This window comes from Drosophila willistoni (assembly GCF_018902025.1).
Source record: "Drosophila willistoni isolate 14030-0811.24 chromosome 2L unlocalized genomic scaffold, UCI_dwil_1.1 Seg168, whole genome shotgun sequence".
Taxonomy (NCBI): domain Eukaryota; kingdom Metazoa; phylum Arthropoda; class Insecta; order Diptera; family Drosophilidae; genus Drosophila; species Drosophila willistoni.
In genome coordinates this window covers 9,531,986-9,547,023 of record NW_025814047.1, presented here as the reverse complement: position 1 = coordinate 9,547,023, position 15,038 = coordinate 9,531,986, and the positions used below count along the sequence as shown (strand labels likewise).

The window sequence follows — 15,038 nt, the reverse complement described above, 5'->3', positions numbered from 1 at the left end:
GACTTTAAGAGCTGCCACCAGCTTTAAGAGTAGCTCGTGTCGCCGGATGGGCTGGCGTGGTGCTGACGATGAGGGCGAGAATGTCGACAGAACAGTGAGTGCGGAGCAATACAAAGATTATCCCGAAACGGCACACAAAGCGCCAGTTTATCTCGAGCACATTTATTTACTTTCTCGGCTGCTGTAGGTTAAAATATTTGCGCTGGTTAAGAAAGCAACGCCCGCATGGCCACTTTTGGAGGCCATTGGGCAAACCAAGGGACGGGCATGGGGGGGTTGTTCAAAATGGAGGTAGGGACAGCAACAGGAATAGTTTTTGTGCAGTAGAAAGTGGTTAGAACGGAACTAGATAAGAGAGAATAAAGCAGAAAGCCAAATAACCAAACCAAAGAAATGCTGGCCAAATTTTGGCTCCAACTTAAACTTCATGTAATTTCAATATTTCTGTTATCTTCTTTTTTCCCCCATCTTTTTTATACCCTTGCAAAAGGCTAACTACATTCTTTACTCAATGAGAACTAGAGCATTCGCTCTAATTGCAACTTTATACATACTTAAGCCTCCTAATTATGAAACGTTCTTCTATCTTTCAGGCTGATAAAAAAAAAGCATTAGATGGACCCGGTGTCCTGTCACTCTTATTGAAGAGATGTTTCTATTTTGTATGTAAATATTTATATATACATATGTATATTTGAATATAGCTTAGCTTAAATTAGTGTGCGGCGACCAAGTATTGTTCTGACATCCTTGGTAAATCGAAGCGCATCTAAAAACGGAAGTAGTTTTGCAAGTTCCTTGTCACTGGGATCGTAGATGTAGGTCTTAATGGGTATTGCATTCTCAGGAAAGTCTCTATAGGCGTTGGGAGAGTTGTCGATAATAAAGGTGCTGCACAAATCTTCATTCACCAGATTTAAGTCCTTGCAAAGGATGGTCGTACTTGAACGACAGTGCTGCCTGTAGAAACGTCGAGGCAGTATGCCACGCCCTGCGTCCAATCTGTCCACGACCTCAGAGGCATATTCCTCTAGACTGGCTGTATATATAACCAAATCGTACCATTTGGACACAAAATCCAAAAATTCATCGACATGCGGTCGCTTATATACTTGAAAAGTGATGGAACTCGCCTCCTCGATATTGACAGTCATCATATAGTCAGGAACTGCCCGATCAGGAACTTGACTGCAACCAACACTGTCATTCGTGTCCGGATCGTTGTAGCATGAATGTATCAATGTCTCATCTAAGTCTAAAACAAGAGTCTTGCGACATATGTTGGCCAATGTCTCTTCCATTTCCGGCGAAAGGGGAACTTCATCATAGCTAAAGTACCTATCGGGCTGAAAGAACGCGTTAATTTTGAAGATCAGATAGCCGAGAAATCGTTTTATGTAACTGCCCAGCTCGATAATACAGCCCAATGAAATACCAATAATTTTGAAGCGATTCCCAAGTAAAATATCTTGCTTCAATAAGTTGTTCTCTTGTGACTTCACGGCAATAGTCTCTGCGACCGACGGCTCTCTAGTCATTTTTGCTTTTGAACGAACAAGAAGCATTTGAAAGCCCCCAAAGAATATTAAAGCAAAATTGAAAATCTCTTACATTATTTTGTTGTAATGTGTTGGACTGCTTAAAGTCATAATGAATAATAAATCAAAAATGATATGTTTTTGATTTCTATGTCAGCTCGACGAGCTCGAACGATATGATTTCAGTTTACCTCTGGCCGTCAGTTGTTTTTAATTCAAAATTTATTTAGGGTTTTGAGGATATACATACACGTGTGAAATTCTGAGGAATTTTAATTATATTAAAGCCTGGCGTAAGTTTTTATTAAGATCGGACTGAAAATAGCCAAGGTATGCGTATAAATATTCCGAGGATAGCCGTTGGCTGGTGGCGGCGCTAAAGTGCTCATGCTATGTGTAGACATACATTTGGTCTTCAAAATTGAAAATGTTTTTTGACTTGGTGCGAGGTGTATCCCAGTCGGCGACGCACAGTGGGGCCTTCTGGCATTTAGCATTGCAAAAATCATAGCGTCTGAACCAATAAAGCGATTTCAAAAATTTAAAAATCATATGATAAAGAATACCTTAAGCTTCAAAATAAATGTTTGTCAAAAGTGCTGGGTGTTCGTGGTGCTGAAATATTCAAGGTCAAAGTCAGAAAATATTTCCAAGCATGTTTTTCCTTTAAAAACGGATCGAAACCCGGTTTTTTTTAATCACAAATGGAATTTTTCATTGTTTTAGACGACTATGTAACATTTTTTAATGTTTTAATTTGATTTTTTAACATAATTACAAAAAGAAAAAAAAAATTTTTTTTAATTTTTTTTTTAGGTTAACTTTGAAAATTTGCTATTGATGGCTGATTTTCTTCAAAATAATTTTCAATATTTACATCAGTATCTAATAAACTCAACATTTCGGGAAAAATCCAAGATCGATTGTTGAAATCGCCCAATATTCAGTTTTAAAGTTGCGATTTTTTTTAAAAATTAGCATTTTTTCCTTTTCACTAAAAATGTCTCAACTTTGGGCGCCTCTAGCACCCATAAATCTCAACCGATTTCAAAAAATTTTCGGATTCATAATCTCTGAAGTATTTCCTATCGATTGCATATATCATTGTTGCCAAACGCGATCATGAAAAAACGTATTTTTGCAACGCTATCCGAGCAGAGGCCCAACTGTGCGACGTTTATTTTTTTTCCCTTCGCTTTGAAGCTTAAACCTAAGAATAGAGCAACGCAGAAAGTTGCAAGAACAACTAACATCAGAATATCCGGAGCCACAGCCTGGCCATCTGATGTAAATTAGCCAAATATCTCAAGATATCCCATTTGCCTTTTTCTGAAGTTGGCAATCTCAAGCAAGGAAAACGAATCCGCGTCCAGTACAACAAAAGGAGCAGTGGTTAGTGATTGCCCTAAGTAGACACTCTTTCCCTATTAGTTGATAACAAGTCGGAGTTAAATTTGAAAATATTATACGGAATACATGTACATACATCTTGTACTTAAGTATGTAACAACCAATAGATCCATACAAAGATTACACTTTTGAACAGTTGATGTAAATGCATTAAAGCTTCGTTTTTGTTGAACTTTATGTTTAATTTTTAATTTATTCAATTAACACCTTTTGCCTCATTTAAGTACCAACACTTGGTCACAGGGCATTGTTCATGAGTACGCCAACTGGCAGAGGGATTGAATGGCCATTTGCGACCAGTGATAGCATTTAATTTATGTATGTATTATTGGCAAACCGCAAATTTCACTTAAAAGAGAAGGCCTCTCCAATTGCAAAATAATTAAATCTTGTCGAACAATATTTTATTTATCAATTACACCAGCTGTCCGCAGGAGGAGCAGCGACTCGGAACGAATTGTGTGGCCGCCTGAAGGAGATCTCTCTTCTCGATACTTGCCACAATGGTGAAACATATTTATTTATGGCAAACTGATAGCCAAGGCCATAAATCTTTCAAGTATGAGACAAAGTCTTATCAACAAACACATAAGACACAGTTCAAAAAATAGAACAAGAAAAAGGAAAACTATAAACATAAATAAATATGTATATATTGTGCTGTACATATAAACTGCCAGTACTTGAGGCTTATCTCCAACCAATGATCAGCTTCATCATTACGTCAGTCCTGGCCTGTCCTGTCCAGCGACCCATTACTGATCCAGCTTCAACGAACCACTTTTTGCCCAGTGGGTGGAGTTTTTCCTGTGCCTAGAAGAGTTTAGCAATGGGTGGAAGCTAATTTTAAGAATAGTAATAATATTGGGAATGTGTTTAGATACTTATGTCAACGGTATTCAGTTTAAATACTGACCAACTTTATGTTGCTTACCATAAGGAATTGTGTTCATACAGCGTTACCAAATTTGACTTTATATATTTTATCTTCATTGGAACATCAACCCTCCAGGCAAACTCTAATCTGCTCTTACATCACATTACATTCGACTCGCCTCGAAATAACTTTTTGTGATTTAATATTAAGCATTTAATTTGGGATCTATTTTCAGGGAACATGACATTTAAAGCCTTTTTTTACCATATACATATGTATAAGTTCTTGAGTTAAACCAAATAATGTTCATGGAAAAGTTTTAGTAAGAAAAAATCAATTTTTTAATTTTTAAACAAGTTTTAATCGGATTAGCTAATCGGATTTAATGACCAAATTGGTCATTGGGGTAATTCTAAATGTTATACATTCGTATAAGAATCAATCAGATCGGTTACGCATTCCTGCAAAATCAATTTAGACTGCAAGGGATCGATCGAGAGATCGAGAGCATCGAATGAAGACTTTTAGAACCAATTTATATAGGATCGTGCATACCTCTGCATAGCCCAAGTTAACATCTTTGATATTTTTTTATACACAGAAAATTAAAGTAAGTACGAAATTTGCGATGTACAAATTTCTTTATGTTTGAATTGTCTTCAATATGGAAACTTGTGTGTTCAAGCGAATAAAATCAACTGCAAATTAAATGTAGTAAATCGTCAGGCTATATGAACGCATTTTGCAGCCCTGATCAATGATCAGAACTTTCTATATAATAGGATCAACATCCTTTTATTTCTCGTTTACCTGTGCTCACCATTGCCCTAAATTTCTCAAGGCATTTAAGACTGTTTGGGATATATAATGCTTAAATAAATGCACATATGTACATAGATGTATAAGATAGGCAATGTATCGGTTCGATGAAAGATTAAAAATATCTCTTGAAACATATAAGCCCTTGATTTCATTTCACGTAAACGTGAAATCAATTCTTAATTGTAGAATGATGAATCACTATAAAGAACCCTTAACACATTGCCCACGTCCTAACATTATTACACATATTTTAGGATGCCTTCTTTTTTTTTAAGAATGATTTCTTAGCTGAAAATGTAGATACTATTTTAAATTAAATACAGCTTTTAAACTGAAAATGGACATGCATACACAAATTCAATTTGCAAAAATAGAAACAAAAAACGAATAAAGTATTGAGTAAGAGGAAAATTGAACATATTGGTAGCAATCTAGGAGAAAAATTAAGGGTTAGTCGAAATGGAATTTGTATCTGGTAATTCAACTTGGAAAATGGGCTGCTTCCATACATAGGCCATAGGGGAAACCCTCTTTCAAGATTGCAATCCACCACCACCCGCCCCCAAAGTTTTGCTTTTCCTGGTCGTCTTCAAGTCTCCAAGTTCGTTACAATAATGCAATTTGGCGAACAAATCAAGTCAACAAATAGCTGCAGTAACCATGGCAAATGACAAACTGTGGTAAATTGTTTAGTTTTGTACTCGACAGAGTAAAAAATATAAACAAATCTGGAGAATACTCTTAAGAAGGCTGCATGTGGCAGCTCAACGAAAATCGATAATCTCAATAGTTATTCATAGCAACTTAAAGGCAAGTGTAAATGGAAGCTTGATTTACTTGGTTTTTAATGAAACAAGTTTCAAAGGGTTAACGTAAACTAGTTTGCATTTGATTTAAACTAAAGTTATACTATGACCAAATACACCTAGACCTCGCTTTGCGTCGTTTCGTTTTCCGTTTTTTCGAAGTTGCGTCGCTGCTTTAATAGTACTAATTTTCACTGTGCGTCGTTAAATTCTCGTTGTTGCGTTGTTTTGAGTTCGAGTGTTTAACTTTTTTTTCTTAATCAGCCATTGTGGCAACGCCAATATCAACTTTTACCAACATTGCCTTTGAATTTTTGGCAGTTTTACGTTTTTCAACAGTGACATCTAGCTTACCTACTTCTGTTTACAATTGCGTCTTGCTATCAAAACTCGGAAACGGCTTAGTAGAAATGTTCGTAGAACACTGTTTAACCTCTAAACAAATTTTTAAAAGCGATGGGCTTGATTGTCCAAGCAATGGAGAACAGAAGTTTAAGGTATCCCAGGCGGTAGCTTCAAACATCAACTGATACCAAGAAATTTATTTAAATTTACAAAAAAAAGCTATTCACCAAACTCTGGACGAATTTTTGGTGAACGAAGCCACTTAAAACTCATAAAGATAATTGAATAGGTTATTTCGATTTAATGGAAGCAGTTTTTTTTAATGAATGAATGCAATAAATTTTTTAAATGTTTACTTTGATCAATTTTTCTTTCTAGAAATTTTCATAGCCCGGGAACCTATCTTTGATCTTTCCATGGTTGCCTATAGAAAATCTTAATTCACTTTGCGTCGTTTCAGTTTGCGTATCCCCAACGCAAAGCGAGGTCTAGGTGTATACTCACAATACAAAATCAATACCTTTGCCAAATTTCATTGCCATGTTTATAATTTAACATCGTGTTCATCTGAAGCCGCTTCACCAAATCAGATGCACCAAAGAAACTAAAACACAACTGCACTTTTGTGACAAACAACTGACCTAGCATATGACTAGAATTACAATCAGCCACATACGCTGAGGAAAAACAGTTGCAATTTTAAATTAACCCAAAAGATCAGAACAGCAGGATGTCAAATAATAATAATTTTCAACCCCCGAAAAGGTGTGTTTGTGTCGCTAGAATAAGATCTTCTAATAACAATTGTCACCGCTAGATCCTAAGATTCCCTATATAAACTCTGTAAGTTTATAAACAAAGTCAAGTCACTCTACTAAGTATATAAGTCTACATACCAAATTTGGCGGCTCTAATAGTGTCCGAGATCTAGGTGACCATTCGAACGGCTGGATTGGTCAGTTCTTCTTGGGTTAGGTGAAGTCCTAACGTGCTTCCCTATTGGTCGCATTCGGTACATCGTCGTTGAAGTTCCTGTGTTATACTAAGTTGTTAGTCAGGAGCTGACCAATGCAAGACAATAAATTCCAAAGTTATCTACTGGTATGAATTGAAGATAAGGTCATTCAAAACCAAAAATGTTTAGTGATCTAACAGCCCAAGACATTCCAGTTTACAAAACACAATGACATTTACTTTCAATTTGAAATACAGGGTACCATGGCTCTGTCTGGATGTTTGTTTATTTTGTTTTCAGACTTGGGCAAAGTTGACTCACAGTTGTACACAGTTCTTTATGGGATGAATACACAACATTCACTTATTTGAATCTGTTAGTGTGTCACAAGCTACTAACTGATGTTAATCATTTATTTTTTTATAACTATTTTAGTTTTGAAATCGGTTTAAAATGACTTCTTTTTATACTGGAGCTAATTAATTCATTGAAAATGCAATTATTTTGTCATGTATCCACTAAGGGAACCTAATTAGTTTAATAAAATCATATTTTATTTTTTCTACTATCATTTTTGATTGCACCAATTAAACGTATAACAATCGAATCAACATTGAGCATGAAAAGGAAACTCCGCAAATTGGCTTTAAACTGGCATAGCAACAGTTGAAAATAATTAATTAATGTGAACACATCTGGCTTTGCGCTTGATTTTGTTTTCATCGCCAGTTTTATCAACCAACATGCTGACAACATAATGAATTCAATGAGGCGCTGATATATAGAAAGTCCTCCGCAGGCCACAACCTAAAATCGGACATAAAACGGCAAAAATTGTTTGCGCACGTAAGTATGCAACGATTTATTTCGTTCTTCAGCGCTGTCAGAATGTAACTGCTGAGGGGTATGGGGTGGGGTTTTTGCTCTGGCCAAAAACAAATAGCCCCAAACAGAACACAAAAGACCAAAAGTAAAGACCACGGGCATATCCTACTTTTTACTGACATTTACGGTATTCCTGAGATTTAAGCGCAATTCGCACACGCCTATTGGAATTTAAATATAATAACATTACTTGATTACTTTCAAAAATATATTTAGATAATATAATATTCTTTTATGTCTGGATTGTCCTCCAACAGAAAAATGTCTACTTGTTAAAGAGTTTCTATTCTTTCGCTTAATACTTAGCAAACTGGATTCTTAGAGGAGAAAAGAAAACCAAAGAAATATTATGTTTCTGGTGGAAAGTCGTTCCTGATTCCAACACAAAGATAAAATACTTATTTGCAGATGAATTAAGTACTAAGTCGTCGTCCTGATTTTGGTATAGTGAAAGTGAAACAGCTTTCCAAATTTTAAAGTTCAAAATTAATCATGTATAAAATATATTTGGCCAACGGTCACTTACGCCTAACTTGGCTATTGTCTGATTTTTATGAAATTTGCCAGGTCAATAGATATTGATGTCAAATATTCGTGTGCCAAATTTAATTACAATGCTGTGGGCGGAAACATTTTGGAGACATTTAAAAAATTTAAAAGAAATTAATTGACTTGTATGTACATATACAATAATTTATATTTTTTAAGTGTATTAACTGGATTAAGGCATTGAATTATCAACTGTCTTAACTACCCAGATTGAATGCCACTTGCATCACTCTTAAGAGTCAGATGGACCTAACCACGGTAACAGCAGTTAAAGCCAAGAAAGCTTACGAACCAAAAACAACTTGTCAGCATCTACATAGATGTTGTTGTTGTTGCTCCTGTCTGTTTGTCCTGCTGTCGAGTAATTCATTAACATTTAACTTGATTGACACACGAATTTAGTGCAAGGAGGAAGAAAGGGAGAGATGTAGAAAGAGGGCGGGAGGAGAGATAGATTGGAAATGGCCTAGTCGACTAGGCTGTTTTCATTTTGTTGGCAACGCACGTATTTTATAGGCAAACGATTTGTTTGTACAGTTATAATGCATGTAACGGTAACATTGGATTTCCCCTGGATTTGAGTATGCTCACGCACACTCTGAATATATACCACGAGATCGAAAGAGAAATACCAGAGAAGACAGAGGGGGAGACAGAGAGAGAGAGAGAGAGAGAGTGAGAGAGACTGGCAAAGGGAGATTGTTACTTTGTTAATTTAATAAGCGGCAACTGACGACAACAGGTGCTGTTGCCACGCCCCAACTAGAGTCAACCATTTACCAAAATGAAGTCACGTAGAGGGTATAAATCAATTGACATGAGTAGAGGTGCCATTACCACACGAGGAGCGTTCATGAAGATTGCATACCGTATGAATTAGGGTGGACCTTATTCTACAACAAACAGAATGAGCCAATTTTTCAGTTTTTTGTCGCCTTCCATCAACATATACTTATGTAGTCTAAAGGCAAGTGCTCTAGCAGGGGGAAATGCAGTCGGACCAAGTAAAATAAAGATACTTTCTTATAATACAATATATGGTTGACAACTCATAACAACTCACAAAAGTACAAACGAGTCCAATGTGGCCCTAATACTGTAAGGCAAGCCAAGTTAGTAATTTGATATTCTTAATGATATTTTCTTTCGTTTTTCAAAGTTCATTCTTTCTTATACAACTTTCTACTTGAGAAAGTATTCAATACTCCAATGTGTGATAAAATCTTAAGCAATTTTCGCATTTTATTTCGAGTCATGTTGCCAAGGATCACTCTAATATAAAGTATTCCCGTTCTGCCAAAAGCAACAACTGGCAGCTGGCAGCGAGCAGCGAGCAGCGGGTTGTAAACTGAGCGCGGGCAATGAAAGTGTAACGAGTGTTAATTTGTTTGTCAAGCGCCGCCAAGTGGCCATCCAAGCATCCAGCCAGAGGCTATCCACACACACCCACACGCACATGCAGCCAGTGGCATACTCTTGAATAGAAGTTATGGGAAATCCAAGCCCCAGCCAGACAATTGGGAGCCATGCCAAATTTTGTTTTTTTGGCTTTAAGTGCCAAATGGGAGACAATTTCATATTGAATGCCATAGCCAAATGTAGTTCAGATTTGGAAAACATTGAAAAGTGGATAGTGGAATATGATCAAAATTTTCCATGTTATGTTATTTTGTCCTTATGCGTTTAAAGGGGAATTTTCAGAGCATTTCAGCCATTTCCGTCGCAGGTAACTGGCAAAATAAATGCATGAAAAAATGCACCTGGCAATCAAGCGAAAGACCCTACGCTCTTTCGTTGCCTTCACTGTCACAGCAAGCGGGACAGGTGACTGCGATGAATATTCACGAAATTTTTGGCACAGATTTTCCCCAACCATCTGGCCAGGCAATGGGCAATAAAGCGACCCGGGGGGGTTCCCATCCCGAAAACAGATACGGATACACGGTGGCCAAGCATTTCGCTTGATATATATATTTTTTTTTGGTTTACATAGTGGGTTGGATATGTTTGGATACTGGCGAAGTGTTGAACTGGTTCACCAGGAGAGTATGGTGAGGACGCCACGTAAAAGTTCTGGTATATCCCAGCCATTGCGACGCAGGATTCGCAGAGGTCGGACCATATCCCGCTTGACCTAAGGTTAAAAGGGGTCAGAAATGACAAAATGAGAGATTAAAGTGATGGACTTTGAGGGGATCTTGATATATTGCAGCTTACCATGTTGGCCCGAAGACGCTCTTGGAATTCTGGCGATGTAAGGGTATTGGCTAAGAGGGCAAAGTTGGACTTTTCGGATCTGGCCAGAGACAGATAGTCATGAACCTTCTGCTTGGGCATGGCAAGCAGTATGTCCGACATGAAGCTGTGTCCCCTCACCGCCCTACAATCGCAATCATTGTCAGCCTTGGCCACGGGCAAAATAATGCAGGCAATTATATCAACAATGTTCTCGAGATCCGAAGTGTCCACGCCGTCATCTTGCAGCTCCTGTAACAGTGATCTGTAGGCCGTACTCTGCTGCAACATCTGGGCCACCTCGTGGAAACGTGTTGTATTATAATAGCTCATGGCCCGACGGAATTTCGAATCGCACTCATAGTGCGTTTGGATGATGGTAACCAACGTAGCCCTATCGATGGTTGCTCGAAGATTTTGGAAATCTTCACATAAATCCTTACCGCCACCCTTTCCTGGGTCAGCAGTAGTAGCACCTGGCTTGCAAGTAGTAGTGGTAGTTGGCTTACAAGTGGTCGTTGGCTCTTTTTCAACCCGTTGGTCCGCCCAAGACTGATGGCATAGCACCAACATGCCCAGTGCCAGGCAGCACTGGAACAGCAATCCCCTCAATTGGAACATTCTAAATATCGCTTTCGTTCGAATGTCTTGCCCAACTGACGGCTCGCCACCCGCTTTTATACCTTAACCATGTGTTGGCCCATCCAATTACATGAATTCCCTTTTTAGCCACTTGGCTTATCAATAACCAATTAGTGTAAGTCACTGCGCCGACTAGTTTTCCTCGGCGTTGTGCACTTGTCTCGCTTGTTACAAGCTGGCTCTTATCAGAAGATGTGGCAAATGTTCCAAATCCGCGACCCATAGATGCCGCATGGCCAGCAATGGGGGAACAAGCCAATCCACGCGCAAGCTAGCCACTAAAATTTGAGTTTAAAGCGTTTTTCCTTTAATTACATTAATTGCACGCACATGCCTGAAACCCAAGTTCACTGCAAGAAGGGCCCTCACCTTTGTCAAGAGATATCCCTCTGTAATGATGATTCCTGTGATTAATTTCCCTCAGTGTATTCTTATTATTAATAATCTTCCTTTGTGCAGATAATTCGTAAGACTTTCGCTTCGTTAATTGGCAATTATCTATTGAGGGTCGTTTGGTGGGTTGCCAAGCCATACAAACACTTGCATACCCCGCCCACTGGCAACCCCTGCTTCAGTCCTTCGACAACAGCTTAAAGCCGCTTTGAGTATGCCCTCATTAAAACCTAAAAGGCAAATGAGTGAAGAAGGAAGTAGAGGCGGCTTACACATGTTCGCACATACGATTAATGGATAGAAATGCAAGAGTGGGTGTAAGTGTAGATTTGAGTGCGGGTGTGGGTATGGAGAGAGTACAGAGAGTGCCCGAGTGAGTAGGTGGAGATGGCTGGATGATTTACTTGGAATGGGGGGACTATGATTGCATAATTGTAGTAGGCAGACTGGCTGGCTGGCAGGAAGGCAGGAGCCAAGTCGGAACTATTGTAAAACAAGATGATCTATGTATGGGCAACATTTGGTCACAAAATTCACAATTCTCGTGCACTCGAGAGTCGACAGCTCAAGTGTTCAGCAGGGCATGGACCAGGAGGGAGCGTGGTGAATGCGGAAGGCATGCTTCTATCTATCCTATAAGTGAGCACTTGTCGAGGCAGGACAGAAAGTGATTCATGGACATACACATACATATATTTGCAGTTTAAAACGCAAACGGAAGTTCTAGCTTAAACATTTGCCAAGGCGAATTTGTACACCAAAAAGGGCAAAATTCTTTTTCGTAAAAAGTATTTCTAATTGAAATAACTGTTTGTTATTATAGAAATATGGGAACGTCTAGAACGATTTCGCACCTATGAACTATTCAATAAAACAGAACAAAATAACTGTGATTTAGGGTCCCTGATATAAAGTGTATGCCTATGCTTGTATTTTTTGCATAGTTCAATGAATTCGATGTACGCTTTTTTTAAAATTTATCTTATATGGTATTCAATCAACGGAAAAAAAATCCTTTTGTAATAATAATAATCATACGCACTGTTGCACGGCATTTACAAGCATTTATCTAGAAATTTGTATGAGTTTTCTCTTTTATTGTTGGCTATTTCATTTTTTCTTTTTGTTTTTTCTTCATTTGACAATAGACTGGGCATATTGTAACAAATATTTGCCAACCAATGTAGCGGAAATAGTTTCCCGCCCCTCACGCCGCACCCTGCCAACATTGGCAAAAAGATAAAACAACAAAACAACAAAAAACCAAAGAGCCATCATAACTTTGGCCATGCCGAAATTTGTATGCTCTGGCATGACATATTCCTCACCTATGTACATGTCTCTTACAAAACATAAGCTCCTAAGCTGTATCCGATACACATATGAATATAATGTGTTCATGGTCGGACATCCTTTCTTCTAAGCGTTGCACACTCCTGACTATTTTAGATATAACTCCTTTGCAAGGGTATAAAAAAGAGCATCGACTGGTAACAAAAGCGGTATGAGAAATAAATGTATAGAGAAATCCATTTCAGCTATTTTGTTGTTCAATTTATTTGTATAGAATTAAAAGTTCCCATACCAACGACTCAATTCGATTTCCAATACAAATGAAGCACATAAAAACTCTTCCATGCTGGGACAGAGAAAACTTTTCCTTTTCCGTTCCTCTCCATGCCATTCCCTTCTGTTCGTTTTATTTTTTATTTTTGCCGAAAAGGTTAAGTTGAACAGTTTAAAAAGCGCCTCACAAAACTTTTTCATCTCACCAAGGTTAAGTGCACAGCATAGAGAAACTTTCAATGGCCACTTGCCACCCACACACGTATGTAGGTACGTGATTCCCATCCCGATAGCAATTCTTGTTGTTAGATTCTGATACTGGCGAATCTAGGACTTCAAACGTAAGTTGTCAGGTCATCGGCATCACCATGAACATCTCTATCTAATCGTACATTCTGCTTAACTCTGTGCTTTTGTTTCAAGTGCAAGATGTCCCATTGAAGCCATTGCCTACGTTCAGGCTAAAATTTGAAATTCAAATTTACGGACTCAACTAATTGTCCGCCTGCCCCAGCTCCTGTGTCACTTCATCGATCTCCCAGAGCGAGTATTTGCCATTTATATTGTATATCGCAATAAATTTTCATTGAATTAGTTTTGGCTGCTAATAAAATGTCATTGCCAAAGTAAACCACAGACAATGGAGAGACTCTTCCCATGTGTGTAAATTGCATTATTTCTTTTTCCTGCGCTCTGGTTTGTCAGCTATTTCTGATTTTGCGTCTGAACCACAAAGCACACATATACAGGAGCGGAATTATTCCAGTAAATAAACAAAAAAAATGGGCCGACTTAAAACTTTTGAGGACAAACTCAAACGCAACTATAACCAAAGAGGCTACCTTCAGCTCTGCCAATGATTGTATGCCCTTAAGAGATATTCAGTTACTCTTTCCTTAACTAATGTCATATAATAAGGTTATGCCAGAATTTCAGATTATTATGTGCGTAATAAAAATATAAAAAGCAAACCAGTTTTCCAAACAAAGAAATTTTTCGGCCAGCCTAAAGGAGCTTTGTAGGTAGATACATTATTTAGTCCTTCAATCTTCATAAAATTTCTCACAATCATTAGTATGTGTATTAGTATTAGTACATATGTGATTGTCGAAACAAAAGTCGTGGCAAAACTCAATGGTTTCACCCTATTTCGGGTCCTGCGAATCAACTGCATCATTAGTTTTTTAAGTTATAACATATAGTATATATTTTATACGAAATTTGTTGCGGAAATTTTATTTCAAAGTTGGTATAGTTCGAATTTTTTTACTTGCTTCTAACTTCTAAAATATTAATTTTTTCTACAAACTTTCTTCAGCTAAGTTTATTAGAACTGAACGGGCTACAAATGCTTGGAAGTCATCTAGCCTATATAACCGTCCGTACTCGAGCTTTGGGCCAAAATGTTAATCTGCAAGAAAACCATTTCGAGTTTTGCCGTGTCTTTTATTTATTTTGAAAAAAAACTATCACAGTGCATTGTGAAAAGTCATTGTTCACTAACAGACTGGTCACTACTAGTCGTGATCTGATATACAGTGCCAGCAATATATGAATGTTTGGAAGTTTATATCCAAAATTTTTGCGCTATAGCTTTAATGGCCTAAGCGGACTTTGCGTTGATCCAAACGGACGGACAGACGGGCATGGCTGTATGAACTCTTCCCGTCGTCGATGCCGGTTATCACGACTCTCAAGGGACTGGCAATATTGATTCGTTAAAACCGATTGTGCTTCCGTACAAGTTTGTATGAAAACCAATTAAACCTTCCTTCGTTATAAGCGGAAAATCTATGTAAACGGCATCTGCTGTATATACTTTATATATACTGGTCCGAGATACATCTTTCTATCCGCTTTAAGAGTGTCAAACATTTAGTCATGAAAGTCCGGCCCTGGAGCAAACATACTAAAATATACATATTTGCACTATATATACATATGTACATACATATGTATGTTTGCCACAAAACATGTTTGCTGCTTCACATACACACATAGAGCCATTTTCATTT

General features: G+C 37.8%; 2 protein-coding genes and 1 long non-coding RNA gene across 3 annotated transcripts; all 3 read right to left on the bottom strand.

The window, feature by feature from the left end:
- Positions 1-611: 611 nt before the first annotated feature.
- On the bottom strand, positions 612-1,682 carry LOC6652359 (CTD nuclear envelope phosphatase 1). The gene is made up of 2 exons (XM_002074616.3): positions 1,612-1,682; positions 612-1,543 (listed from the first exon to the last, which is right to left on the bottom strand). Exon 2 carries the CDS (start codon positions 1,536-1,538, stop codon positions 711-713), a length of 828 nt encoding a protein of 275 aa, XP_002074652.3. The 5' UTR covers positions 1,539-1,543; positions 1,612-1,682; the 3' UTR covers positions 612-710.
- A 1,902-nt stretch (positions 1,683-3,584) lies between these two features.
- LOC124459984 lies at positions 3,585-4,041 on the bottom strand. Its single transcript, XR_006953950.1, has 2 exons — positions 3,883-4,041; positions 3,585-3,761 (listed from the first exon to the last, which is right to left on the bottom strand). It is a non-coding gene; the product is annotated as an uncharacterized LOC124459984 (long non-coding RNA).
- Positions 4,042-10,125: 6,084 nt separating this feature from the next.
- Positions 10,126-11,061, bottom strand: LOC6652360. Its single transcript, XM_002074617.2, has 2 exons — positions 10,405-11,061; positions 10,126-10,321 (listed from the first exon to the last, which is right to left on the bottom strand). Exons 1-2 carry the CDS (start codon positions 11,041-11,043, stop codon positions 10,223-10,225), a joined length of 738 nt encoding a protein of 245 aa, XP_002074653.1. The 5' UTR covers positions 11,044-11,061; the 3' UTR covers positions 10,126-10,222.
- Between the last annotated feature and the right edge of the window lie 3,977 nt (positions 11,062-15,038).